At 35.7% G+C, this 27,982-nt stretch overlaps 1 protein-coding gene across 1 annotated transcript; it reads right to left on the bottom strand.

Annotated features, from left to right (window-relative positions):
- Nucleotides 1-24: 24 nt before the first annotated feature.
- On the bottom strand, nt 25-27,982 carry ANXA10 (annexin A10). Its single transcript, XM_009952685.2, has 12 exons — nt 27,974-27,982; nt 17,909-17,990; nt 15,388-15,482; nt 10,968-11,081; nt 9,068-9,158; nt 8,342-8,421; nt 5,490-5,543; nt 5,275-5,368; nt 3,700-3,795; nt 3,043-3,101; nt 916-1,038; nt 25-93 (listed from the first exon to the last, which is right to left on the bottom strand). Exons 2-12 carry the CDS (start codon nt 17,946-17,948, stop codon nt 25-27), a joined length of 915 nt encoding a protein of 304 aa, XP_009950987.2. The 5' UTR covers nt 17,949-17,990; nt 27,974-27,982.

A 27,982-nucleotide genomic window follows, 5' to 3' on the forward strand; every position in this document is an offset into this window, starting at 1 on the left:
CTTCAAAGTTCATCTTCTTCTTCCTTAATAATCTTCAGCATCACCAGCACAGATAGCAAGTAAAGCACTCTCATAATGCCCTGAAGCAAAATGCTGCAAGAAAAAATATCAAGATTTCCGTGACTGCACATTTTCTTAATTTTTCTTCTTTTGGTGTGTGTCAAGGACTAGACTGATGTTGTAAGGTTTTGTAAAATATTACAGTGTTTTCATAAGGATTCTAGGCCAAGTTTTGGTGTGTTTTTTTTTTTTTTTTTTTTTTTTTTTTTTTTAATTTAACATATGTTGGGCTTTGGTTGTTTGGGCACCTAGAAACAATCTACCTTTGAAAGGTTAGCTCAAACCTGTTTAATACTTCTCAAGTTCAATACCAAAAAATCATAAGCAATTTCTTACAGTTACTGCACGTTTTACAGCTGGATTATAGCAACATAAAAAAGGTAAAGTGTCATAGCAAGAGTCATTTTTGTACAATTAAACAGTGTCAGAGTTTTGTTTTAAGATACAGAGTACAAGAGGAATAGTTTTTCTGAAGGTTGATGCTACCTAAATGCAAGGATTATTATCTCAGTTTTTCATGAAAATGGTGTCAGCCTAACCTTGCAGGACAGTGTGAAAGAAGGTGGTATTCATTAGTTTAGAAACTATTTGTGCAAACCATTCCTCAGCATATACTGTCCTGTCCTGTTTATATCCTCCTCTTACTGTTGAGGAGGGACAAAATCACATAGAATGTGAGTGAGTTGAGAAGTCACTGCTCACTTACTAAAGTCAGCGTGAGGCACTGAAAAGATATGCTATTGGTTTTAGACTTTTTTTTTTTTTTTTAAACCAAGTGATTATATTTTTCTTGTAGGGCTTGGCACAGTCTGTGTGGGGCCAGTGCTGAATAGATGCAAATGTGCAAAAACTTACTTTAATATCATGAAAGAGTGATTTCCCATATCTCTCTTTGTATCGCTGTCGTATATTCATCAAGTCAATCTCACTCCTGGCAATAAGAATCCTTATAACTGTTTTATTGTGAAACCCGCAGTCCTAAAAAGAAAAGAGAGGAAACTTGACAGTTGAACAATATGTATTTGCCTGTCTGAATAAGCTCATATTAATGTTTAATAGATAAGGCCATTAGTTAGGCTACCCTTAAAGATATCCTAGATTTTAAAGGAGCCTAAGCATTCAAAAGTTTTATCCTACAGAATTTTCACTTGCTGAAATAATAAGATTCATATTACTGAACAACAGATTCCCCACATATCAGTGTTTTAACCATGCACTGAAACTTTTAAAAAGAAAAACCTGATGAACTGCTGTCAGTAGTCTTAGGCATTCAGTTGGTAGGTAGCTCTTGTGACTGTCATTGTGGAGTCCATTCAAAGCATACTGAAGCCAATAATCTTTTGCACAACAACTGCTGCTGAATATGAATTCAGTGAGATTTTAAACCATTGATTTACAATTTGCATAGCTTGTGTTCAGTTCTGTTTTAACTGTTTCTAAATAAATTTTCATATTTTAATTGTGTGGAGAACGGAGACATCTAGTGGCAATAAAAGTAATCAAAAGAGATTTAGGGTTGGGATGACTGATGAGCAATTTAGATTGTTTAAAGCTAAATCGTAATTTTATTGACTAGGCATTGATATTGAAGTCTTATTCTCTAAGAAACAAGTAATGAGATATGTTAAGAAGCTGCATATAGAAAGAAGATTTGATATGTGATTGATGGCTAGATTAAGATCTTTCTTATAAACTATTATGGACTATGATTTCGAGCATTAGAATCCCGAGTGGGTTTTATTATATTGCAATATAAATGGATGTGTAAAAAGCTTTTGGTATAATCTGGACATAACTTGAAAAAATAGGTGTTATTTTAAATTCTTGCATTTCTTTTGAGAATTATCTGTGTTCATTAAAACACTGAGAAAACAGAGTAAAATATTAATTAAAACAATATGCAGATGTTTATTCTTAATCAATAAGAATTTTTTCCTGCATCACATATATCATCTGAGTATAATATAGAAGAAAACTCTCTACATGATATTTCTTAAAATTAAAAATGAGGTTTTAACTTGAAAAGTGGTCTTGGTAACAGGACCTTTGAGAAACTACACTTTTCCTGATAGCTGGTATTTCCTGGTACTTTTGGCAAACATTTTTCTGTCCTGTCAGAATGCTCTTTTGACTACTCAAACAAAATACTGCCTCCTCCTCTCAGCCCCTGGGATTTCCCTTGGGTCTTTGCAGTCACTGTTGCAGGTTTAGCCAAAACAAGGGGACATCAGTAGTGGCAGAATCTGTAAGAGGATACTGGGGCCCTTGTGAAGTGTTGCTGAAAAGTTTTGTTCGGTGGCTAAGATGATACTTCACACTTTACCCATGGCTGGCTTTTATGATCATGTTCTAAAGATTACACTTAAAAGATTATACTGTATTTTTTGTATAACATAATGCCTCATTATTTTCACTAATGAATGAAAACCAAAAGAAAATATTGCCAGTGACCTCTAGTATGAAGAATTTGTAGGTGATTCTTTGCATTTACCCACATTTCTTCTTGGCACTCATTTGTTTTAGTGTGTTGGCACTTACGCACAAAGATAAAAGAATCTGCATATATACATTGAGCCCCACAAGAAAATATGACCATTTTTTTAATGTAATGTTAATTTATGATTTAATTTTTGGTGATATTTATTAAATCTCCAGAGACAAAAATTGCATTTCAAGAAAAGTGCACGTTGAGTTCTGCACAGCAGGGGGAGATACAATCCATAGAAAAGAAAGGTTTTTTGGTTTTAAAAAAAGAGATGAACAATGTTACCGTACAGATATTTTTTTAAGGAATCTAAATATTTAATCTTTCCTGTTAAATCCTAACTGTTGCTGAAATTTATATAGGCACCAACAGTTTTAAAACACTCAACCTTAAAGTTTGAGTGGACTGATTTATAAGTACTTGTTTAAGGATAATCAGGCAAACAAAACCATAGGGAAGCTGCTTTTTATGACACGTGAAGAAGAAAGACTACTTACATGAATTGCATTATAAAGCCTGTAAGCAAAGTAGGAAGGCTTGTCACGAACACAGAGAACTAGGAGAGAAGATTTGCAACAGGTAAACATAAGATTATTATAAGATAATTTCTATTGGCTTTGGGGTCCTTGAAATATAAAGCTGGTAATGCTGTCCATGACTCAGCTTAAAATTCAGCTACCAGTTTTCACAAACATAACTGTATTTATAATTGAAAAAGTCTGGTACTTATTTTGGGTGGGTACTCATTGCTGTTGCATTGAAGGGCTTATTAAATATCAGTGAATACGCTCACATGACATCTTTGTAGAAATATTATCATCCTTATTCTGTAAATGGAAAAAAGGCACATAAAGCTTGGAACTTGTTTATATACCACTGAAGTCCTGAAAACTTTGCCAGTTATTTAAGATGTGTAGAATCAGTTGGTAATGCAGTTATCATTTATCACACGAAATTTGAAGATTTGAAGAAAAGAACAGATACTAGCTCTGCTCAGTCAGGTTCTGGTGCTATTTATGTACATTTTCAGATTTACACAAAACCATGGAAAAGTAGTTTAAATACCCTTTTCTAATTATCTCTGAAAATTTAGTTACGCAGTATAGGGGTGTAAAGTGGATAAAAATATCAGAAAAATAATATTTTTACATTACCTATTGCAACTAGTAGTTCTTGAAAGTATCCATCATAACATTCATTAATGGCATCTACTATGTCTTGCCCAGAGATATTTTGGAACTCCTGGAAAACTTGGGGGGGAAAAAAAAAATCTTGCTTTATTCTAGGTGATTAATAATGATCAACTTGCCTTTTCTTTTCCTGCTTCCCCCCCAGTACTATAACTGTTGAGTTTATTTTTTACCCTGTTTGTTCTCAGTGTTTCATTATGTTTATATCCCCCAGGTAAGGCAATCTAAATGAGTAGCCTGAAACCTGGCTTCCAGGACATTCTCTCTCTGGGTTCTTCAGTATACAGTATAAAATGAATGCATGTCAAAGCCTCTGTTTCACTGGAAGCTTTAATAAATTCTCTATCTAGCAACCTCTGTTTATGAAACTGTTAAGAATGTTGTGTCATTAAGACAACTTCCTTGCTCAGCGTGGCTAAAACTGGCCAGAGATTCACATATTGTGACAAGAAGCCGTGGCGTGACATGTGTAACATGTCAGTATTCAGACATGGATGTTCTCTGGGTAATGCAGGTATCCAGATGTACACACACAAATATGCAGGACATGCTTACTCCTTTAGGAAAGGCGGAAAATTTTCAGCTCACTGCTTACTACAAAACTTATGGAGGACTACATTACAGGCAGGGCCCTCGAATCTGTTACAGAAAGGGAGTAGAGCATAAGCAGGTGTGTTACATGATATGATTATGTTAATCCTATCATCACCAGCCTTACAGAAGTCATGACAGAAGAATTTGTTGATCCATTACAGCAAAGTAGTTCTAAGCTGCTGTTAGAAGTTGGCATAAGCAATACAGCTGGCTGCACAGTGATAAACTTGTCACCAAACAGACTGTTTTTGCACTGCGGAGCAAAAGACATCTCAGAGTTGTCACCAAACAGATAGGACAGGTTTCTTTTCTACAGTGGAAGATCTGGATGATCTCATATAAATTTCTTGCAATCTGTAATTATGTCTGATTATCTATTTTAAATAAAAATGTCCCATTACGTTTCTGAGTTTATGTTTGTTACAAGAGAGCGGATGTGGACCCTGAAGTGCTCCCATCAAAAACTTCTTTGAAACTTCTGGGGAAAAGCTTCAACACAGCAATGTGTTTTCACATACAAACATTTGTTGAAAATACTCCAACTGCCTTTCCCAAGGTGTTTCAACTCATAGCAGAGAGTTACTTTGGAAAAATGAAGAAAATAGTTAAAAATCTGCCTCATCCTATTGTGTTGTGTGTAAACTCAGTGCAGCCATTGCCTATGCCTTTCTTTGGTCATGCATTCTCCTCTCTGTTATTAGGCATTCTGATGTTTGTCTGTTCTATCTGCAGCTGTCTGTAGTCGTCAGGCAAAGTTCAGTTTTGCATTACTTCCAAAATCCCATTAACATCAGTGGGAGTCTGAGAGCTCCAACAGTTCACGCTTAGGTTTCAGGCTAATACCCTGCTGCACACTGAGCTTCTTGGTATGTAAACCGTGGTTTTATTAGCAAGTCAGATTTTTCCTTTCCACTCTATGTTCAAACAGCTGAACCGCTGGCTTACCCATCCACAACTGCTGGTAGCTCTTGTTGCAGAGAATCATTTGCAGCATGTTTTTGTGTTCACCGGTTTTCCGCTGACATGCTTCCCAAAGAATCTAATACACCAGAAAAAGGAAAAAAAAAGCGAAAGATTTTAAGGAAGTCCTAAATCACTTTTCAATGTTTCTATTTGTTCTTTTTGTTGTGTTTGAGAAACTCACATCTGACTATATTTACCATTGCATCCTGAGCAGCTGTAGAAGGATCTGCATATACTTCCATCCTTGTTCCCTGGGGGAAAAAAGGGTACATTTTCTTCAGAAGTTAAATAGGAATATAAAGTTGTCTGTTTATGAAGCCATGTTTAATTTCTTGAGATAACACATGTGAGCTTTTAGATTGGATCCATGTATTCAGTAGTTGAATTTACAACTGTAGAAAATATCTTCAGTTGTGATGATATGTCTTCGTTTCCTCTAAGAAGAGGAACTCTGGAATGACAAATGGTCTTAGAGGAAAAAATGGGGGAAGTAGATAAACCTATTCCATTTTTAGTCCAATTTTAAATAGGCGGTGGTAAGGTAAAAGCTATTTCCAGTATTATGGATGTTACATTGCTTACTATAGTGTATAACTATGAGGGGAAAAAAAGGATAGGAGTGACATTTGCCGTTCACTGATTGTTTTTTATCAATATGCATATTACCGGAAGAATCTTTTCTCAATTTTTTTTTCCCCCTGCAAAAACCATAGGAGCAAGAACATTAAATAATGGAGATTTCGCTTGCTCATAAACATTGCCTAAAATTAAGATTCAAGACTAGGAAATTGTTTGACAACTTTGATACAGAAACCACAGAATAATTCCTCTCATTTTATCATACATTTAATAGCTTTTCAGTTACACAAATCCAGCTGATATGCTTTAGTAAACACGCTATGATCTGAATTATATAGTTGTTAGAAAAAGAGAAGAGCACACAACTTTTGGAATTGCTTTTTTTAACTGTAATTGTCTTGTAAGGAAACAAATCAGCCTTGGTTGCAGAACTCTTTAACAGTCTCAAGCTGCATGTAATCACTGCCTTAATGATACATGTTTGAAGCAATTTACTTTAGTTTAAAATTTAGTTATTTTACTCGATATGTGAAGGGGAGGATTAAAATTATATATTGGCTGTCAACTTTTGGAATGACTGATTTGTAGCTCCTGTTAAAAATGTTAATTTATATTTTAATTAAATCGTAAGAATTTCACGCAGTGGAATTCATGCAGTGGAAAGATCAGTTATGTGAAGAAAATTGTGCTGGAATGACTGCATAAAGTTACATACATGAGAAAATACAAGAAAAAAGTCAGACAAGCGAACAATAAAATAAGTTAGATAGTACTGTACATGAGTCAAATGCCCACTTTCCCCAGTAACATTCAACAGTTACTCTTGGTGTAGTTTGGTTGGAGAATCCCACAATATGTGTAATTATTTTTTAAATTGTAGAAAATGATCATATTTCAATTAATACCCCAAAAAAGAAATTATAATAAAAATGTTTGTCTCATACTAGAATATTAATTAGCCTGGATTTGTAACTCTGTTAATTTATTTAGGAAGGACTGTAACATATAACTTCTAATCTACCTCTGTTTAGACATGAAAACCGTAAATATCACACTATAGCAATTGGATAGTTTGCTCTCCATATGTGAAGCACATTTACATCCATCTGTAGTCAGATGTGTGTATCATCAGTCCCAAGATTTAATAGAAATTGAAGAAAAGGGTGTCTGAAGAAAGCATTAAAGGATGCGTTGGAAATGTTGCTATAGAATAATCTTCTGTAAATTGCATAGTACTAGAACTACAAAGGATATATTTTAATGAAATATCACTGAGTTTTAGTATAAGATTGTATCCAAACATGGATGATTCAACTAACAATCTTCAGAGGTATGCAGTATGACTGCGTAAGTTGGAATTCCCTGCAACATTTCTCTATCATGAGAAAAATAGCAATTAGATATTGTTAGCTAAGAAGTTGCTGATTTCAGGCCTCTTTATCAATAGCTGTGGTTTAAGAAAATAAGGACTAATAATGTAGTCTCAAATAATTTATTTTAATTTTTTTCTTTTGAAGACCAAAATGTATCCCATGGTTTTAATAAAGATGAGAAGTGTTGCTTAACCTGTAGCTCTTCATTTTTAAGCAGAGAAGAATTTTCATTATTATGGGAAAAAAATCCCACATTAGAAAAAAATATTTCCCGTTTATAGGTTCTACCTTTGAAATATCTGCTCTTTATCTCTGTACCTCAGTGAAGGCTGCTGCTGTTTCAAATCTTAGTAAGAACTTTTTCCCCAGACACACATACATAAACCCACAAATACACTTGATGTATGCTGTTGTCTTCTGGCAGTCCTTTTGTCATTATTTGTTACTCCGATTTACAAAAGATTTTTAAGATAATGAGCACAGTGACTACAATGAAAATGAGAACTCGTGACCTGACAAGGACAACCAACTTTGTTGCATAAAACTACAAAGAGGTAAAAATGCAAAAGTTGGTGCATGATAGTGACAATTCATTTGCTTGCATGCAAACGTACTGTGATTTAGCATATGCAGTAGCACAAAGAACATAATGTTTAAAACAGAAAGATTTAATACTTTCTTTCTCAGTCAAATGTGAATATATCTCAATTTTTACATAATGCCTAGAATGGATTATGAACCATATATTCTAACAATGAAACTTTAAAAATTAAAATCTCATTCGAATATGCAAGGAGATTCCTTTTGAGATGAGACAGATTGAGCAGAGGGTCAGCAGCTGAATATCCAGGGGCTTACTCAATAGGATAGTCTGTTCACCTTTGTCTCCATCTGAAAGCCAAAGTCAAAGTCAAAGTAGATGAAGGAATTCAAGTTTTCTTCTTCTTCTGCTTCACTCCCCCACCTTGTTCAAAAGTGTAGCCCTGTTGAATAGCTTTAACCACAGTCACCTTAAAATTTAAGACTTCTCAAATAGTATCAAAAATTGTTACGAATTTTTTTAGAAATGTAAGTCATATTACTTGTTTTTACAGTACCTGAGCGAGGTTCATGAGCGTATCTCTGAAGTGACCTGAAGTCTCAGAATCGATATCTTGTTGAAGATCATTATTATATTCTAGGTTAAACCAAAAATGTATAATCTGAATCACAAATTAACATACTCTGAGTAGTACTAATAAAGATTAGCAAACAAAGGATGAATAAATAGGGTGCAAATACTTGTCCACCCTTTTCTAGGGTGATTATTCCACAGTAACCCGTGCAGGGTCTACACAGACCTACCCATGGGGCTGGAAGGTCTGTCTGGGCCCTGCTGGGGGGCTCTGCCCTGCCAAGGTCCTGAGCCACTGCCCCAGACTGCCTGTTCACTGATTTGCAGGCGCAGCCCCACCACTGCTGCTGTTGTGTGGTGGTGGGACACTCGGAAATGCCCCATCAAGGCAGGTGAGTGGAGCGTCCAGCCCGAGTAAGCACTTTCTGAAGGAAAACATCTTAAAGTGTGCAAAAGTTTCTGCAAATCCCTAAATGTGTCTTCCAGGTATTTCAAATGTCATAGGCAGCAATACATCTCAAAAATACTATGATGTTTTTTCAACTTTAAACATTTTGCTTCACCCTTTTGTATATAGTTATAGGAGAGGAGGGGAAAGGGAACCAGTTGGTATTGAGAATTAATTTTTGTAATTCATTTCCTACATGTGTGCTAATACATCCAGAGCACATAGAGTACAACTGCTACTGTGCGCTCTTAAAAACATTACGCATTAAGTAGGCTTCTTTCATCTGGAAGATCTCCGTATTTGATCTTGAGGCTAATATGTCAATTAGACATTTTTCTTCTGTGTCTACTCCCTGTGTGGAAAGAGGCAAATATGAAAAGATGTTGTTAGTAGAACCCACAGCTTTTAGAAGAAAGCAATGCTGTGCTTATCAGAAGTAACAAAAGAATAGTAGTCTCTGCTGGAGCAATGCAGAGTGTACTTTTGCCTAGTCTACCTGTTTAAATGGAAAATTACTAAATTAATAGTAGAACACTGTATTTCAAATATATTCCTACTTAATCTGAATTTCAACATGTACATTAACAAGTGGAGAATGAAGCAAGACTCGTGCTGACAGAAACATAATGGGAAGAATTTTAGAGCTTTAGTAAAAATTTAGGATTTGCTGAAAGAAATCAGATGCAAAGATTGAGCATACAACCTCAGCAAGTGTTCAGGCAATCTGAAGTAGATATGAGCACAACTATTATGTTATGCTTCTATCTTCTTTTTTTTTTTTTTTTTTTAAATTTATTTAGGAATGTTACAGTCTGTAGTATCTACCGTAGAATTTGGTATTTAAGGGAAGCATCATGGCCATGCATGCTGTGCTGCAAATCACTGTATTTTCCCACAGGATTTGGATTAATTTTGTAAAGCTGAATTGATGTAAGATACGCTGCATATGCCACTTTTGATATGCACATGATAGCGTTGTAAGTATTCTGTATTTGGGCTAATGGGAGAACATGACATTGATTCTGAGCCTGGAGACACCTGTGGCCTCTTTTATACTTTGGCTAATGAATCCAGATCAAGACAGAATAGTAGAAGACATTTTTATTTGAGCCACATTTAGAAAAAAATATAACTTTGGCAATCTTGTCAATAATGTTAATAAAAGTCATGCTTCCAGTGCTACCAATGATATTTCACAATCCTTTTAATTCCAACTGTAGTTAAAGCTATATCAGTTGTTCTAAAAAGTGCATTGGTTTAAGCGTCTGAAGGACAAGAAAAAACAGTGTTCGTGTTTTTTTTTTTTTTTTTTGAGGGGATTCTCAAAATATGTAAGATGGATCACCTTGCTCAGAGTGGTATAATCTGTGTCTTATTTGTGACAGCAGACAGTAGCAAATATTCGTGGAAAGAAAAAGAAAAGAGTGTTGAGCTCTAATATGCCTTCCAGTCTTCCAGGAATTGGCAATTTAGGAATTTCCTGAGAAGGAATTTGCCAAGGATTATTATTTTCAACAGCCGATAGTGGACCTATTGAAGTCCTTTATGAACTGATTTGTGCTTTTGGCCTCCACAATGCCCTGCAGGAATGAATTTCACCATTTAATTACATGATCTTTGAAAAAATCCTTTTTTTTTTTCCCAAAAACTTCAGTTGTTTAAGGAGCACAGGCTTAGATCCTGGGAAGAAAAGAAGATATTTTCTTCAAAATGTGTAATCAGTTCAATTTGAGTGAAGTGATCATTGCTTTGTCACAGGGTAATTTGTATTTACGTAAAGACATGTTCTGCTAAAGAAGTATTGCTCTCTTCAGAGGTGGAAGCTTAGTGCATTGCACTGGCTGTTCAAATGAATTTTGTTTGTAACATACATAAATGCTTTCAGGATCAGGGCCTTACATTTCCCTGTATAACTATTTCTTCATTTACCAGGTTTACCATGGTTTGTATGGATTGTATTCGTTACATGACAAGGATATTATTTATGCTGGTTTTAGCATACCAATGAATAAACTTCATATAACACTGTATTTCTGATGACCCAGTGTATTAACTTTCTGCAGTTTATCAAGCATTTAAATATCAAAAAAATGAATTTAACATATGTTCAGTACTGTAATTAGCGACTGCGACTCTAAGCAATTCTGCATTTGACAAGTACCTTCAAGGCATGCCAGAGCTCATGGGCATCATAGGAGGCAGGTGGATACATCAAGCCAACCATAACTTCTTTGAAGTGATGAGAGAGATTCTCTTTTAGGTCCATTATTAGATCCTTGAAAAGAAAAAGCAAATGCATAGACAGGATTATTTCAGTAGTCACACTTTATGAAGACAGCTTAAAAAAAGTATTAGTGGTTTTCTCTGTAAGTGAATAAAGATGAACTAACTGTCAAAGATGAATTCTGGCTAATAGTAAGAAAAATATTCTTTTAAATAGTACCTGCTTCTTCTAACAGTATGGGTGAGATGACAATAGACACACAAGCCAGTAGACCACATAGGATTGTTGATTTTCAGTTCATTAGAATACAGAAGAAAATTCAGGGATTTAAGTGCAACTACTACTTAAAGGCTTGGAAGCCTGAATACCGTGGCAGAGCATCTGCAGCTTCCCTTGGCATATTCCCTGTGCAAATGTGTGGGAGCTAAGGATCTTTGGAAGTCAAATCCCATAGAATACAGGCAATTTTTTGTGCTGTTTTCAGTGTTACTCACTGTTAAAAAATCATCCATATTGCTCCCAGTACATAAAGATACCTGCTTTGGATTACTGGAAGGTTATGTACTTCAATTTGTGTATATATTACATTCAAATTGAATTCACTACTTTTGACAGAAGCTGGATTAATAAAAAGAAACCCCTCTCTTCCTCTGCATGTGTCTTAGTACTCACTTGCCAGGTAGCTGAGTAATGGATGAGAGTTTACTTCCCACTCTCCCCTTTCCCGGTAGCATCCTTCAAAACACTGCAAATGCCAACAGCTTGTTATATTATTGTTCTTTCTGATTAAGAGGGTACTTGTGCACTCATCTTTTTTTATGTTTTGTGTATAGCACTAGGCAGCTGTCAGATCTGTTCTGACCTAAGTCTGAATTTAAAGGAGTACCAGAAAGAGTTCCCAAGGTATAAACTGTTGTGTTTCAGAGCTGCATCTTTTTGAGGCCTGTATTTTGGTTTTGATACATGCCTGAATATAATTAAATTAGTAGCTAGAGTAGCAATGAAGGAGGACATAGACATATTAAAAATTAAATTTATGATGAAGAAATATACGCAGTCTTCAGTGAATACACATTAGATGCATTTGACAACCACTAAATCACACGTGGAATAGACAACATGCCTGTGGGAAAATGGATTAATAATACAAATGGATACTAATTAAAAAGTACTCCTGCAATCAGAACTAAGGGAAGTATTGAAAAATAAGAAAAGACAACTCTAAATTGTCATTATTAGCATTTTCTATTCATCTCTGCTATAAGAAATCCTTGAAGGCTAATTGTATGAAGGAATCTTAAAGCTTGTCTCTATGTCTGAATCATGCACCAGTTCGGGGTTTATTTTTTTTTTTTTGTCTATTTCTCCTTCTAATATGTCACACTTTACACTTGTCAAGTGAATGGGCATAGTGGCTGCCATATTGAACAGACTGAATTGAATTTAAGAGAGTGGAGGATTGGACTGACAGGTTTACCATAGATTGAAAAGGCTAAAATTGTTACTGCCTAGCTGGATGTCTCTTCTGTTTACCACTCATAAGCTGGGACTGCCGAATGGCACATTTGTCCAATGCAATATATCTGTGAATATAGATTACAGCCAGTGAAATTCTATCAGTGATGTGTGCTATAGTATCTTCTGAAGTGTAAACTGCAGCAGTTCAGGGCAAGACACATCCCATCCTGTTCAGCAGTCCCTACTGAAGATAGCAAACTTTTGAGGGCTCAGTCAAATGACTGTGTGGAGCACTGACCAGATTAGCCATTTCAGTATATCTGCTGTCACAGGTGAGACAAAAAAAGTAAGCATTCCTGTTTCTTCTCTGAACTATATTGGAGCTAATTTGTACTGAACCCCGTTTCCTCATGGCAAAAGGTGGAACTAGGTAGGTTTTTTTGGAAAGCTGTCAACAATATCTTGATATATCTTTTGCTGTAAAGTATACCCACTGCTTAACGAATTCATTTAAATTAAAATTGTGGGTGTATATACAAGATGTTTCATGAGTTTCAGAATTTTCCGTAGACCATTGCTGGAATATAAAAATAGTTTGCTTGCCTTTCCCTTCTATTATTATTCATAGCTTTAGAGATTGAAATTCTTAAAAATGAGATCTGAGGTTTTCTTTGGCTTTTTTAGTTCTAGATCTTTAGGTCTGTGGCCACTGGCTTCATAGCACTTCAGGCTGACTGAATATGATTGACAGAGGCATAAATTTAAAGGTGTGATGTGTTTTCATAGGGATTTATTTATTTGTTTATATTTTTATTTTGGATTTGAAAAGAAAATTCAGATGGATCAGTTGTGAGCAAGTCAATAATTGTTGTCTGTTAATACTAAATATGGCAAATCATAACTCCATTCCTGAAGGACATTTGGCAATTCTTTATTGAGATATCATTCGTGTTATGTCTAGGTCATCTTCATGTATCAGAGGGCAGAAATTAAAAATATAAAAATGATATGGAGCTTTTAAATGTTTTCCCTTGTTAAAATGATAGGTCCAGTTGAAACACTCTAGATAAAACATTAAAAAAACCCAGCCAGCTGCTATGGACAGAGTAGAGAAGGAGCACTGTCCAGTGATCAAGGAGATAAATGAAGACTTCAAAAGAATGGGCTTGGGTGCTTTACTATCAGAGGTACCTTTGGGTAGCTTGACATGCTTTAATGTTCTATAAGTAAAACTCGGTGGGGAATGTTGCATGGATAAACACTGAACTTGTGTGGTTTGCATGTGTAATGGTAATGGTAACCTAACAAATACCTCATAATAGATAAACACTTTTAATCATTCAGATCCACTGATTTCAATCACTGTCACAGTCTTTGGAAGGTAAGGATACCTGTGATGCAGTTATTGTTCTTTTATGGTTTATTTAAAACATCCTCATCCATTTGAGGCTGCATCTAAAATATTACAAATATTGTGTATTTGTTTTTTTATAAAAGTTCAAATAAAGCCAGTGATCTCCGATAGTGAGAACATAAAATCAACCCACTACACTGATTAAATCCAGCTCTTCTCTTTCCCGCAGTTCTAGGAGAGTAGGGTGTGTTTCAGCATATTTAGAGGTCAATGGTTGTGAGGTATTTTGGTATACAGGTGGCACAAAGGCAGCCTCTGGAAAACAGCTTGGCTACCCAAAGAAGAAAATAAACTGTTCTACTGGTTAACAGACTGGTGATGTAACAGACTTCCACATCGGCAGTTAATGTGGAGTTTTTGAATGAACCATTTCTAGTTAACTCTAATTAGGGCTGATGGCTGTGTGGTAGGATTTCTGTGAACGCACTGTCTTCATTCATGCTGATCAATTCAATGGCAAGCATGCACTGACCTTCAAGGCATTTTCCAGTGAGCTGTTGTGTTTTCAGGCTTCAGGAAAAGAAGAAAACAGGATTTTGTTTAAAATGTTTGGATGGCTTCTATTAGGGAAAGGGCGTGTCTGGCCAATTTAATCACAGCATTTTTCTTTAGCTTTCCCATAGTATCTAGTTTCATAGAGCACTTTTTGTCACTAGATTTCACAGCGATTTTACAAAAGGTGTTGCTGTTATTTTTGCTGTTATATGGCTGGGGTAACTGAGGAAAATGCAGGCATTGCAGCTTTCCCAAAGTCATTTGGTTGGCAATAGTAAACCTGGAAATACAATGAGGATATCTATCTCTGTGTATGTTTAAGAACTCGTATAACAAAAATTACCTTGTTATAAACAATAAATATGGATAAAATGCTCTTTTTTAAAAAAAAGCTAACTTTTTGTGTCTTAAAATTTTTGAAACACATTTCAAAGATTCATAAATTTAACATTAAGCAGCTCAGATGAGTATTGTGCTTAGCATATGGATGGGATTATGTGGTATGAGGTCTGAGAATGTCAGTACTTGAGATAAGAACATCAACCAGTGCATAAGGTACAACTACTTGTAACTGTTGGTATGGCGGTTTTCTTTGGTGTTTCAAGCCAATACAATATTGTTTTATTAGGTATTTGAGAGACTTGAAAAAAGTAATGGAGAAACCCCCAAAAGCACATAGAGGAAGAAATAAGTCTATCCAAGCATTCTGGTTTGGTCAGTAGAGGAGGAGAATGAACTATGGAAGAAACTTTGCATGTCCCTTTTTTTACTTTATGTGTAGCAGACATACTTCTACCGCTATATAAATGACAATTTGGAACCATCAGAGGTACTGACAGTTACATGAGCAAAGTTGTGTGCCAGTCTGTTGGTGCCAGACAGCTGCCTGCCAGGCTTTTGGTTCTAGTGACTGACCTGAGAGAAGGGCTGACCAAGAGCACTGGAGACAAGAGAGACAGAAACAGTGAAAGCACAAAATGCCTGTCATACCCTGCCATACATGTCTCTGTACGCCTCAGCAATCATAAGCCTCTGTGAATTGCAACGCTGTGTTAGGATATCAATCAACACATCTTTTTCACAACCTGTAAAGGAAACACGACACAAACTCTAAGTTAAAAAAGTGTTGTTATTTATTTACATTTGTGATTGTTCATGTTTTTTCAAGAACATTAACCTGATTTCTTGGAAAATATAAATCAACAGATTGATATCCCACTGGTATTTACTGACATTAGTTTTATTTACCGTGATTATGTACCTTTCACTTGCTGGTGTAATACCAGCAAAAAGTGAAATAGTCTGTTACTATCAGATGTGTCATCATCCCTCTCAAACTCAATGGAGTAAAGCATCAATAAAACAGATAGAGGTTTTCATCTATTCAGAGCTAGGCACAATAACAGAATTTGTGGCTGAGCCTGGGAAATCACACTCGTATGCCCTGTTGATATTGATTAAATTGTCATTTCAGGATTAGGGTTCTCTTTTATGGGGATGACAAATTATGGTCAGACCATTTGTTGAAAAACTGAAAAATATGTATTTTCAGAGGAACTGTATAAAATAAGTTATGAAGTTTTTTAAAAATGTAATATTTTAACCAATTTCCAGTGGTATTTTGTTGAAGGTTACTAGTTTGATGGCTAGAGCATACTGCTAATCTTCTATAATGAATCAGTATTTACTGCTTATGAAAAGGAAGATAATGATTAACATATGCTGAATATTATTTTATAACTTTAGATATTTTTTTCCATTCCAAAAGTTTGCTCTTGGTAATTTTAGATGGCTGAGCATTTTAATGACATTCCAACATAAATGTATCTCCAAGTGTAAATCAATTTACTTGATCACTCTTGCAGCAGAGATGAATCAGGCTGGAAAGCATGGGGATCAGCTAGCATCTGAATGGAGTAGTCCCTCAAGTTTCTACCAGTCATTGTTATGTAGGCATATATATGTGTGTGTGTATGTGTTACAGGTACACCTTCTGTACCTATAACAGCTTTGTTAGGCAGATTTTATCATATAATCTATAACTGATGGGTTTCATTTTGACAAAAATGTAATTGGACATTAATTTATTTATTTTTTAAGCTGGCAGAGGAAATCTGTATTTGCTTATTATGCACCAGGTTAATTATCTTTCTGCTGGATGATCTAGCCACAATTACACCAGCTTTTTAGCCAGACAGTGATTTAACATCAGTCTGATGTCTGATTCAAGTCCATCAAACTCACAAAATGGCAGTATTACTGAAACTCTGTGCAGAAGGATTTCTTTTCACTTTTCAGAAAATAATTATCACTAGGAATCTGTACAAGTTATATAGTCTCGACAGTAAAAATTAAGAAGGATTCAGGAAATATTAAAAACCTAAATAACTTTATTAATTTATGTGATACCACTGTTATCAGTGGGACAACATACGTGACTGAACTGCCTCACAAGAACAAATGTGTGCAAGATTTGGGGTCAGGATGTCAGGGTGTCAGTGCCTGTAAAGGCTATGGAGACTTAAACTCCTCTGAAGCAGAACTTTCTATTTTGCCAGTAGTCCCTGAAATTAGAACTTTGTCCCATATGCTTTGATAGGTAAATAAAAGTAAGGTTAATGCTCTTGTATTTACAGTATTAAATGAAGGGAATGATCTCTGCATTGTCATGTTAACAACATTGCATTAAAAGTAGTGAAGTAGTGTTTGAAGTTTAGCAAAATGTTTAAAACTTCTCATTTGTAGTGAACATAATAAAGATATTTCAGATTCCCCTTGATCAATAATACTCATTTTGGTTCATTTGACATCAAGTCTGAGTCCTTACATTTCCATTAAAGAAACTGAAAATAGAATGCAAGATTTGGTACTGTACAACCTTGTGAAAAGCCCAAGGGGAATAAAAATTCTGATACAGAAAACAATTTTAACATAAGAAAAATGTTTCAAATATTATAAAAAATAATCAATATTCTGACCCTCAACAATACCAACAATGTTCAACAGGAAAACACAAAAATCTGAACAGAGAGAAATGCTTTGGTGTACAAAAAGTTTTTTGTACGTAGACTGAAAGCAAAAATTGCTCCAGAGTGAAAGATAAAAAATACTTTAAACTTTCTACTCCATTTATTTGTATTTGTTAATGACTGATTAAAAGACTTAACACTCCCTGATAATAGTTAATAGTTGAAGTTACAATTAAAAACCTTTCCTTTGTTGGCCTTCACTGTGGTGACATAACACAGAATTCTGTGTTCTTTTTCTTATTTTCCGAAGGGAAACATTCATTACTATAAGTGTTGGTATAGATTTTAGATTAATCTTAATCATCTCTTAGTTCCTGTAACTAATACATGATTTATCTGGACATCACCAGTGTGTCTTACAGTGATACCTTGAAGAATCAACAGATACGTGGTGACACTTTTAATTTTATGAGCCTAATGAAAGCTTCTGAAAAAAAAAAAAAAAAAAAAAAAAAAGTGTTAGGATCAGTCAAGATACTCACTGATTCCCTGTAGGGCTCCTCCTAGCAACTGGGCATCCATAATAGGGTTAAAATTTGGAGCGGGAAAAATCGTTCCTTGTATCTGCTAAAGGAGAAAGCAGCCTTTAATTGAGGTGTTTTACTTCTATAACACTGCATATATAATTCTGTTGAAAACCAACAATCATAACATTAAATTGTTTTTGCTTCATGGGGAACACGATGAGAAGTTTTTAATTTATGAAACAGAACTTTAACTTGCAGTAAGACCTAGGAAGACAGACCATACTTGAGGAAGTTGCCCCTAGCATGAATTAAGCCTAAAAAGAACCCCCCCAAAAACCTAATTAATTTTCTTTTGCATTAAAATGTAACCACATTTTTATGTCTATCTCTTTCCCAACCTTTTTCTGAAAATATTATTTTATCTTTCAAAGTTAATCCATGATATCCCTGATAGTCTTCAATATCTATTTCTCATGGTGTTGCTAATTTGAAAGGACTAGTGAGAAAATGATGAAAGAGATACATAGGTTGCTTACAAACCTAATGATTTTTTAAAGAAATTATGCTGCTAAGTGTGAGATAGCTTTCTGATCTGTAGAAGGCAACACTGTTTTTTTTTGAGTTTCTTTGTAGCTGATTAGATTACTGTCAGTTCATTCTCAGTGATACTTTATTGCATGTATTTTTTCTTATTCTTTTTAAGAAATCTGTGAATAATAAACAGAACTGATGTACTCATTTTAATAGTACAGAAGAAAATAACAGGTTGAAAGCTACTTAGCTGTGTCCTCTGGTTAACCTCTTTAGTTCCTCTGAGGATTCTACCTACTTTTCCAGAAGTACAAAATATAAAGGTTGTCTATTATGATGATTCCTGGTCTCAGTCAATATATCTGATTAAAATGACATTTTAAACTTGAAATTTACATTTCAAGGAAAAAAATGGGATATATTTTATAAATAAAAACATGGTATTTTTATGAATACCTCCTAGAATCAGGAGTTACACTGATTACACTAATTAATTTGTTTGTTTGCTTGCTTTACATATACTTGAAAGCATTTTATATGTTGTGCCTTCAGCAGTAATGACATACACATACAGATTTTGTGTATGGCTGCATGCTTCCATGGCTTACAATTTTAGCAAGTAGTGGATATTTTAGATGAGAAGGAAGACAAAATTTTTCAATATGTTTGATCATTACTTTAGACCTGCGAAGAAAAGGAGAGGCAACAAATTGTCAGTGGCTAAGTCAGGAAAAGAATGCATGGTCAGAAAATTAAGATTTTTGATGGAGTTACTTTAAAAAGTACTAATAGGGCAACATGCCTTTACTCCAAAAAGAAAGTACTCACCAGTAGAAAAATATCCTTCCACAGTTTGTTCATCATTTAAATACAAGGTCCTACTTTTACAACTGACCATAAAATACATGGTACGTTTTTACTCATTAAAACAATCAGGAAAATAATGAGAAAAAAAATCTTTTGGAGATGTGGAGGTAATTACTGGCCAAAGAGAAGACAATGAGACCATGGCAATCTTTGTAGTTTGGTACATGTTTTTGTATCTAAAATGAATTGCAGACTCATCCTTAAGATATGCTCTGTCCCATCTTCCTTTGTCAGTGTGGGAGTTGTCTGTGTACCCTGGGCCTCACTCGTTGCTTGACATGTCTCTGGGGTAGGGCTCTGCAGATATTAGCCTCAGAAATTGAGACTTTGTATCCTCATGACATCCTAGTTACTGCCAGTACACATACTTCTTCAAACGTCGTCCACCAGAAGTTTCCTAGGCATGTGCCGTTTGCAGTAGTGCGGAGTTCGAGTGCCGTTTGGGCAGGCGCTAGATGAGGCTCCATTTTTCCCCCCTTGCTAGCTTGTCAGATAATGCTGACCTTAGTTCAATCATTCTCCGCAGCTCAGGAGACAGAAATGCTGGAGCTCTGTGGACAGTCTGCTGGACAAACCACCCCAAAGCTTACTAATAAACAAAATCACTATGGTAAGAAGTTCCAGAAGACACTGTTAGAATGCAGAAGCAAAAATACATATTGATATGTGCTATGAGGTAGGAAAAAATAAAATTTAGCTTTCTGGCTCTGTAATTCATGCTTCCTAAAATGTCTGCCACATAAAAAAGCTCATCAATCTTGAGAGGAAAAACAAAACATATCCAAATCCAACGCATCATCAAATATTCTGTGAGGGTTGCCAAAACAGATTTTGATGCAAATAATAATAAAGAATAGTGGGATGCAAATAGATGCAAGTAACAGATACAAGATTCAAAGACTTTGAACCTGCATTTTAAACCAAAGGTAGAAATCATAAGCATGTCTGGCATTCAGTTTAAGTGCTCTGTGAGCCTGTCGTAGCCCTCGCTGGTCAGAAGGGTGGCGGTGGGTAGGAAAGGAAATGCAGGACATGTGCATTTATTCAAATCTATTTTAAAATACCAGTGCTGGCTCTTCATCTCTGCATCAGCTTTGAACAGGTTCAATTCCCATAAAGATTTGTTATCTCAAGGTATTTCCTTTCACACATTCAGGTTTGTGTCTCCACCACCCTGAAGGTGGTGAGACACTGGAACAGGTTGCCTAAGGAAGTTGTGGATGCTTCATCCCTGGCAGTAATCAAGGCCGGGCTGGATGGAACCTTGAGCAACTTGGTCCAGTGGGAGGTGTCCCTGCCATGGCAGGGGGGTTGGAAGTAGATGATCTTTGAGCTCCCTTCCAGCCCAAACCATTCTATAATTCTATGAAATATGTCAAAATAACACTCACCTTGAAAAAGCTAGGACTCTGCTTCCACAGCCTAGGCCCCAGGGTGCAAAATCATGTTCCCCCCCTCAAATTATACAACAGTTTGCATGCCTAAACAAGCCTAGGAAATGCACACCTAGCAGCAGTGTTCATTACTGCACAAACTGAGGGAGCAGAGCAGTAGAGGCATTTGGTAACTGAATGAAATTACAACAGATTGAATTTTGATCAAGGAGCAGGCAACTACATGGGAATAGGTTGTTCCTTCCTATTGTCTTTGGTTAGAGAATTTCTTCTGCCCTCTTTAGAAGCAGGGCGTTTTCAGGGTTGTTTGAACACCTGAGTGTAGTTACATGTACTACTATTTTGCTTCATTCCTTTCCATTGAAGTCAGCTGTGACTGACCAATAAACCCCTGTAATAGAAGAAGGCTCAGAGGCGCTGGGCAATGGCATTGTGCCTGTGAGGCTCAGGGAATAATGTGGGTTGTGACTGACCACAACTGTTGTGAAGAAAGCTGATTTTATCTCAACACAAAGGGGACTGAGGGCAGACTTCCTTTTACATAAACAGTTATCAACAGTTGGGTGGAGGAATTGGTTGTGTAAATGTTTACACATTTTGTCATTAAAAGGGTGTGAATATCTCCCTGAGTTAGCCAGACCAGCAGGAGGGGAGTGAATAAGTATCTCAGCCCAACACAAAGTATAAATACAAAACAAGGAGCAAAATAATTTGGAAGAGAGCAGTGGGCTTCACCTGGCTTCAACTCCACGTATTCCTTCCTGGTGACTGGGGGTGGCCATCATTGTAACAGAGAGCATATAATAGACACCAGTATTGGGGATCTCATCAACATTTCTTTTCTGTTTTCAGTACATTTTGTACTACTCTGCTAGATTGAAAATCCTGTGTAAAATCTTCAGATAAGTAAATTTGATATTATACATTAAAACTTCTATGGGTGGAATATCTAAAAGAAACTGGTGAGAGAGTATTTGACTCTCACATCAGAACAGCCAGTTTTGAGTCTATGGCCATTTCTGTTTTGCTTACACATCTTTTTCTCCCGTAAGGTCTGGAAAGCATAGGGAGATTAATGCTATGATCTTGTGACTTTTCTTCCACTTGCCTTAAGATGGTCACTACAGGGATGCTAAGTCCTTCCTCTATTGAGATTTTTCTTACTTCATGTTTATTTTTAAAAATACATTTAACTCTTCCAAATATTCACCAGAAGATCCTGAACATCAAGGGAAAATTATGTGAAAGAAAAAGCTATGTACATAGAGAAGAAAGAAACCTTTAAATGTCCAACAGGGGTCTGAGTAATTCAAGCAACAGCTCCCCATTGATCAGGATGAATTATCAGGAAGGCCAGAACACTGGTACTATCATCAGATTCCAACAGATTTGAGGAGTGATCACACTCCTTCTGAAGATTAGTTGAAAATATTTTACAGGACCAGAGACACATCATACATTAAAGTGAATAAAATCCTGCGGAATCACTACTGCTTCCTCTGCAAAATAGAAAACATGAAGTAGCAACTGCTTTGAGACAGAGCATCTAGAATTACTGTGACCATCTTAAAAAAAAAAAGAGGGGGAGGGCAGAACCCAATCTCTGCTTTTATCAGAAGCCACCCTAGATAGAAACAATGTAAAAAAATTACCTATGTGCCCAAAAGCAGCAGTAGTAAACTGTGACGAAAATGAGCACAGAGCATGTTATGCACATTGAGCACTAGACCGCTACAGAATAAAGACCAAAGAATTCAGGAGAATGTGATCAGCAGAACAGTGGCTTAAGGGCAGGGGGGAAGGCCAGGATTCCACTAACAGCATCTTCCCCTTTCTTAAGAAATAGTTTGACAATCAAAGTAATTATTGTTTAATTGTAATCCAGTACTTCTAGGTTATGACTTATAATGTTAATAGTTAAATTCCAGCCTTTCATCTACAGACTGAATAAGTTTCTTTGATTTGTAAAAAGCAGGCTGTTTCAAAGTTAAACTTTTCTGGTCAGAACTCTAAATGTTAATTCAGCTTTAGTCTGCTGAAATTGGCTTTATCAGTGAAACTTCAAATAGGAAAATCTACTAAAATACCCAAATACACCTATATATACTTAATAATTAAGCTATTTTAAGACACACACCAGCTTTATATTACAGAGTCAGGGACTATTTCCATTGTCTGGATGGAAGGCAGACGAGGCGCTTACTGCTTTCTCTGATGCTGGGTTTAATATACCTGAGTTTCCCTCTGTAGGAAAGTCACATTTTAATGATTTATCTGTAACCACCTACTGTATACTTAATACTAAAATTCAAGGCAATATTCTCTCTTCAGACTAAACCCAAGTATGCTCTGTGTCTGCCTTCTTCAGATAAAAGTGATTCAGAGTTCAATGGAGAACAAACCTGAAGATGAGAGAGCTTTTGGGGGACCCAACAGCAGCTCTGTGGTAGCTATGGGAAAAGCATCAAGAACATGGAGCCAAGCTCTTTACAGAGGTGCATGAAGAATGAAAGACAACAGTCATACAACAAAGCAGGGAGTGTTCTGGCTGGATGTGAAGAAGACATTTTTTACTGTGAGGATAAGCAAGAGTAGAAGAAGTTGCCTGAAGAGGTTGTGGAGTCTCTGTTCTCAGAAGTTTTAGAAACTGAACTGGGCAAATCTCTAGCCACTGTGGTCTGAATTGGGTGTTGACCCTGTTTTGATAAGGAGGCTGGGCTAGATGACCTACCAGTCCTCCATTCAATCTAATCATTCTATAACATTTTCAAAGCCAAAAATTAACAGGAATTTCTCCAATAACATTTTAAAAATAAGTAAACATTATCAAAACCCCGTTGGTCTCAGTTACATGGGATAGAGTGACAAAGAAACTTGCATTATGCTCTGGGTTCAATCCTGTAAGGTGTACACTAATTCCAGGCATATACTTCGAAGAATTCTAAACTTTTTGCAGGATCAGGCACAAAACTGGCCATTTGCGTTGGTGATCACTGGTGTCCACTGTACAAAATGTGACTATTTGAGTTATCATGCTGGTAAGAATTCATGTGCAGTTTATTAATGCATTTTCATTTTCTGAAAGGGAGACTAGTGAAGGTATAATGAGCATGGAGCCTAGGAGATTTACCTGTTAGGAGGGACAGACTTTGATACTTGCACATAAAACAAAGTTGTTTTTTATGGCTATTAAGTGAGCCTAAATATAGTGTCTACATAGAAGCTACAGCAAGCCAGTTTATCTTTCACAAATCAATCACATAAAAAATATTTCTTCCCTAGATGGGTTTTATTTATAATAATCTAGGGTGTATCACATAGTGAGTAAGGTGTTCACTATTTCACTAGCATCTGAGTGCAGTTACGCCTTTCCAAAGGGACATTAGCATACATTGAAACTGCAGCGCTGAACTTCTAAGTGTCTGAAACCAGATCAGAGTCAGCACAGACAGCTCATTATTCAGCTCTTTCATGGTAAATACAGTCATTCATTTAAAAAAAAAAAAAAAAAAAAAAAAAAGGGAAGGAGTTTTCTAAATGTTGCCTTAAGGAAATACTGATCTAAAAATCATAAAGAAGAAATATGGGCTAGGTCCTTGGTTGGTGTGAATGTACATATCTTTGTCAAAGTCAGTAAAGCTTTGTTTTACACAAGATGGTGATTAACTCCTCTCACCCTGATATCCTTCAAATATCCTCTTTACTAATATACTGCATGTTCCCACAATCTTCATAATGAAACTTGTGAAAACTCATGCATTTTTCTGTGGCTCTTCCCAGATTTGCATATGTTTAGATATATTCATTAGGTACAGTGGACAGGATATAGTAACACTAAACTTTTCCTTCAAGTTGTCTGCACTCAGAAATATCCATCCTCACAAGTGCATACATAGGTGTTTTGCTGCCTATACAACGTCACATTGAATTACTTGGTTTGGGTGCAAGAATGTGGATTTTGTGGATATTAGGACAGTGTGTTGTTTTGAAATACATTTGTTTTGTGATATAAGTTGTTCTGCGAGTACTGCAGCTAGTACAACTGGTTTCTTCCAGATTGTTTTGACTCTGTAGTCCTACTTACTTCCTCTAGCGACAACCGCAGTAGTTAATTTTCCCTCCTTGTTCCTTGAATCTCCATCTACTTTCACAACCCATCAGGTCCTTTCCAAGTCAACCACTGGCTAAGTAAAAGATGGTTTGTCCTGTGACTGTCTCCAAAGTATACGTATACTGCTTGGCTAATGCTAGGCCAATAGAATAAATGACTGTTGACTTTCAGCTGCTGTATTTTTTGAAAAAGAATTTGTTTCCCTCACTTCTGTTGATCAGTGTTTTCACAAAACTTCTGGAGAGATTGCCATTCTTCTGCCAAATATGATATAAATTCACTACCAGGTTCAAAGTAACTGGTAGGGACAGATGGATGGACAAATACACAGAAATACGGCCAAATTTTCTGAAGAATCCAGGGGGGAAATGCCTGGTATGGTTACTGAAAGAACATGAAGAATTCCACAATTTAAAAGGCTGTTTCAATTTTGATACCAACATGCTAGCACCTTGCATCTCATATGCACCATTTTGCTGGAATACTCTTTGCAACCATAGTATTCACCATGGCAGGGCTTTCTGCATTAGAAAGAAACTGCTTTCAAGGAGCAGCTGAGGAGAGTTATTTCTGAGAGCAATTTTGCCTTTTTAAAGGTTGGTTTAGACCAGATGCTGTATGTGAGCATGCAGAAATGGTTTGCATACTGTCTTTCTTCTGCAGCATCCTAACAAAAAGGATCTCTATTATTCAGAAGGAAGAAAATCAACAATATTTTGCTTTTTTCCCAGCAAGTATCCAAGCACCTAAAGGTAAGGCCAACAAATCTCCAGAGGTGATTCAGTAATTTATGACTTTAAGGATTTTGATCCTCTATCTGAGGTCAAGATACCTCATCTACAAAAACAGAGATCTGTTTCTACAGAGGTGGTCTATGTGGGCACTTTATACATACCTCTGTGTGTTTGCACATGTGCATTTAGCTCTTTTGAAAGGAACTGATTCCCCAGCAGCTGGGCAGATAGAGCAGGTTTGTGTGGTGTTAGAGGAATGAGTCAAAGCAACAAAAGAGATTGGAAAGGGACTGTAAAATCTGTAGTAAGTCTGAAAAATGATACTTGCACTCTACCTTCCTTCTGTGCGAGAGCAAGGAAGTTACAGCTTTTCCTGACCAAAGCCATAAGCAGTTCAATAAAAGTATCAGTAAAAGCTGAGGCTGCTTTTATCAAATTATGATGTGTAAAGTTCAGCCAATTCAGTCTTGTGATGGAAAAAGCAATCTAAAGTATGAACAACCTTCTAATAATATTTGTTCAGTAAGTCATTCTGCTGATAACAAACAAAGTCAGACTCCTTAGTCTGAATGTCTCCCGTAGGGAATATCTACTAAAATAAGATGCTTGCTTTATTAGCTAACTACATGCTGTGAGCTAGCTATACTTCTGCAAAGATATCTTTTGTGTGCAACTTTATTAAATAAAAAAATTGTGAGTATTTTTATTTACTTTGAGTTTGTTTTGTGTGTTACACTTCATTTGAATAATATATGATACAGTAATGGAAGGGGTACTTTTAAACATAGAGAATTCTTTCTCCAAAGCCTCCCATCTTTCCATTTCTAAAAGAAGTAGAGGGAATAGAGATGGTATTCACACCATTTATTTTGGAGTATTTTGGTGCAATTCAGAGGGTCAAAATTAAGAACTTAAGTTCCCTCTCTGCTCAAGCAGTCCTAAAGGCTGACTAATGGGGAATGATTACATTAAATTAAGCCTAAAATAGCTAGTGTAAACTTCTCCCACAGTTGAGAATTAATGTGCAATCTATTGGATTTTTTTGATAATACTATGGAACTGTTGCAATATTGTCACAAATATAATAATTACCAATTGTAATGACTTAAAAGCAAAATGATTTCTTCTATAAGTTATTTTATAATGTAGTACCAGCAATATCAGGCAGCATAATATATGCAGATGCAATGTTGATGTTTTAAATACAATTGGTCTCAACAAATCAGCAGAAGAAAAGAAACTGAACATCCTGATTTCTTGAACTGAAATTGATCTACTAGCTTTGTCAGATGGAGTTATTCTTCCTGTCTTCCTTTAATTATCAGGAATAAATTAATAATATATTAATTAAAAGAGAAAATAAGAAACAGGGAAGAAAATCCCTTCTCAATTCTTAACTGGTCTAGTAAAGAATGCAAGATCCCCCCCAAAAAACTAAACACATTAGTAAAACCTGTTCAATACCTATTACTTTAGAAAAACAAATATGTGCAATATAAATTTATAGGAAAAAATACTTTACTGATGAGATTAGAATAATCAGTACAATCATACTTTCAAATAAAATAAATAAGGAAAAAATGTTCAGCCTTTAGAAAATTCTGTATCAATCGGTAAATTTATTTGGAATGCACATGCAAAAAGCATTTGAGAGGAATGAATCATTATTCTTATTAATAATAATTAAAAGAATGTGAAAGTCCTTAGTGAACATAATTATCAGTATGCCAGCTGCAGAAAGCAATTTCATATTTTGCTGTCATGAAAAAATAACTGAAGTAGCTTTCAGAATGGAGATTTAAAATTGCAGTATGAACTTTTATTTTCTCGAAGAGCGCTAATGAAAACGTTTAATACATGCTACAATTTATTGATGGGGTACAATAATTAATAGCTTTTTCTGTGTTATGGCCCTTGTAGAGGCAGCATTTCTTTGCTTTAAAATATTTTTCACATTGTGAACTATAGCAAATGTTTCTAAATGATAAAGCTATTGAGTTACTTTATGCACTTACAGACCGTCTTGTGAAAATATAAGCCCACTAAAATAGTGCCATGAATTGGTATCTTCTGAACAATTCATATTTTTATTTTTAATACAATTAGGTGATAGTATGCTATTTTGTGTCTTGTGTAACAGCTAAGTGCAAGTGTACAAAACTCACAAAGAGAATCTTGTAAAGGACAAAAGAAAAATTATTTTGTCTTGAAAGGTCTAAAATTATGAGTGAGGAACTGATAATTCTTTATATTTTAATCTTCAATTCAGACACTTCATATATACTGTAAGTAACCCCAGAATTAGACCCAAATCACAGATAAGTTAACTTCACCTGAGATTAATTTCTACCAGTGGAGGGAAATGGGTCCCAACGTGTGCGACTACAACTCAAAACCAATGAAAAGTTTTGAAAGATTTCAGAGAACAGATCATTATACTTACATAATCTCC

This window comes from Leptosomus discolor, chromosome 4 (assembly GCF_034619465.1).
Source record: "Leptosomus discolor isolate bLepDis1 chromosome 4, bLepDis1.hap2, whole genome shotgun sequence".
Taxonomy (NCBI): Eukaryota; Metazoa; Chordata; class Aves; order Leptosomiformes; family Leptosomidae; genus Leptosomus; species Leptosomus discolor.

Excerpts from the sequence above, each read along its gene's own strand:
- ANXA10 (XM_009952685.2), bottom strand. The coding sequence starts at position 17,948 with ATGGATGCCCAGTTGCTAGGAGGAGCCCTACAGGGAATCA. Across the intron at positions 5,544-8,341 it reads CGCTCATGAACCTCGCTCAG|GGAACAAGGATGGAAGTATA; the intron begins GTACTGTAAAAA and ends TTTTTCCCCCAG. Across the intron at positions 1,039-3,042 it reads GGCTTTATAATGCAATTCAT|GACTGCGGGTTTCACAATAA; the intron begins GTAAGTAGTCTT and ends TTTTCTTTTTAG.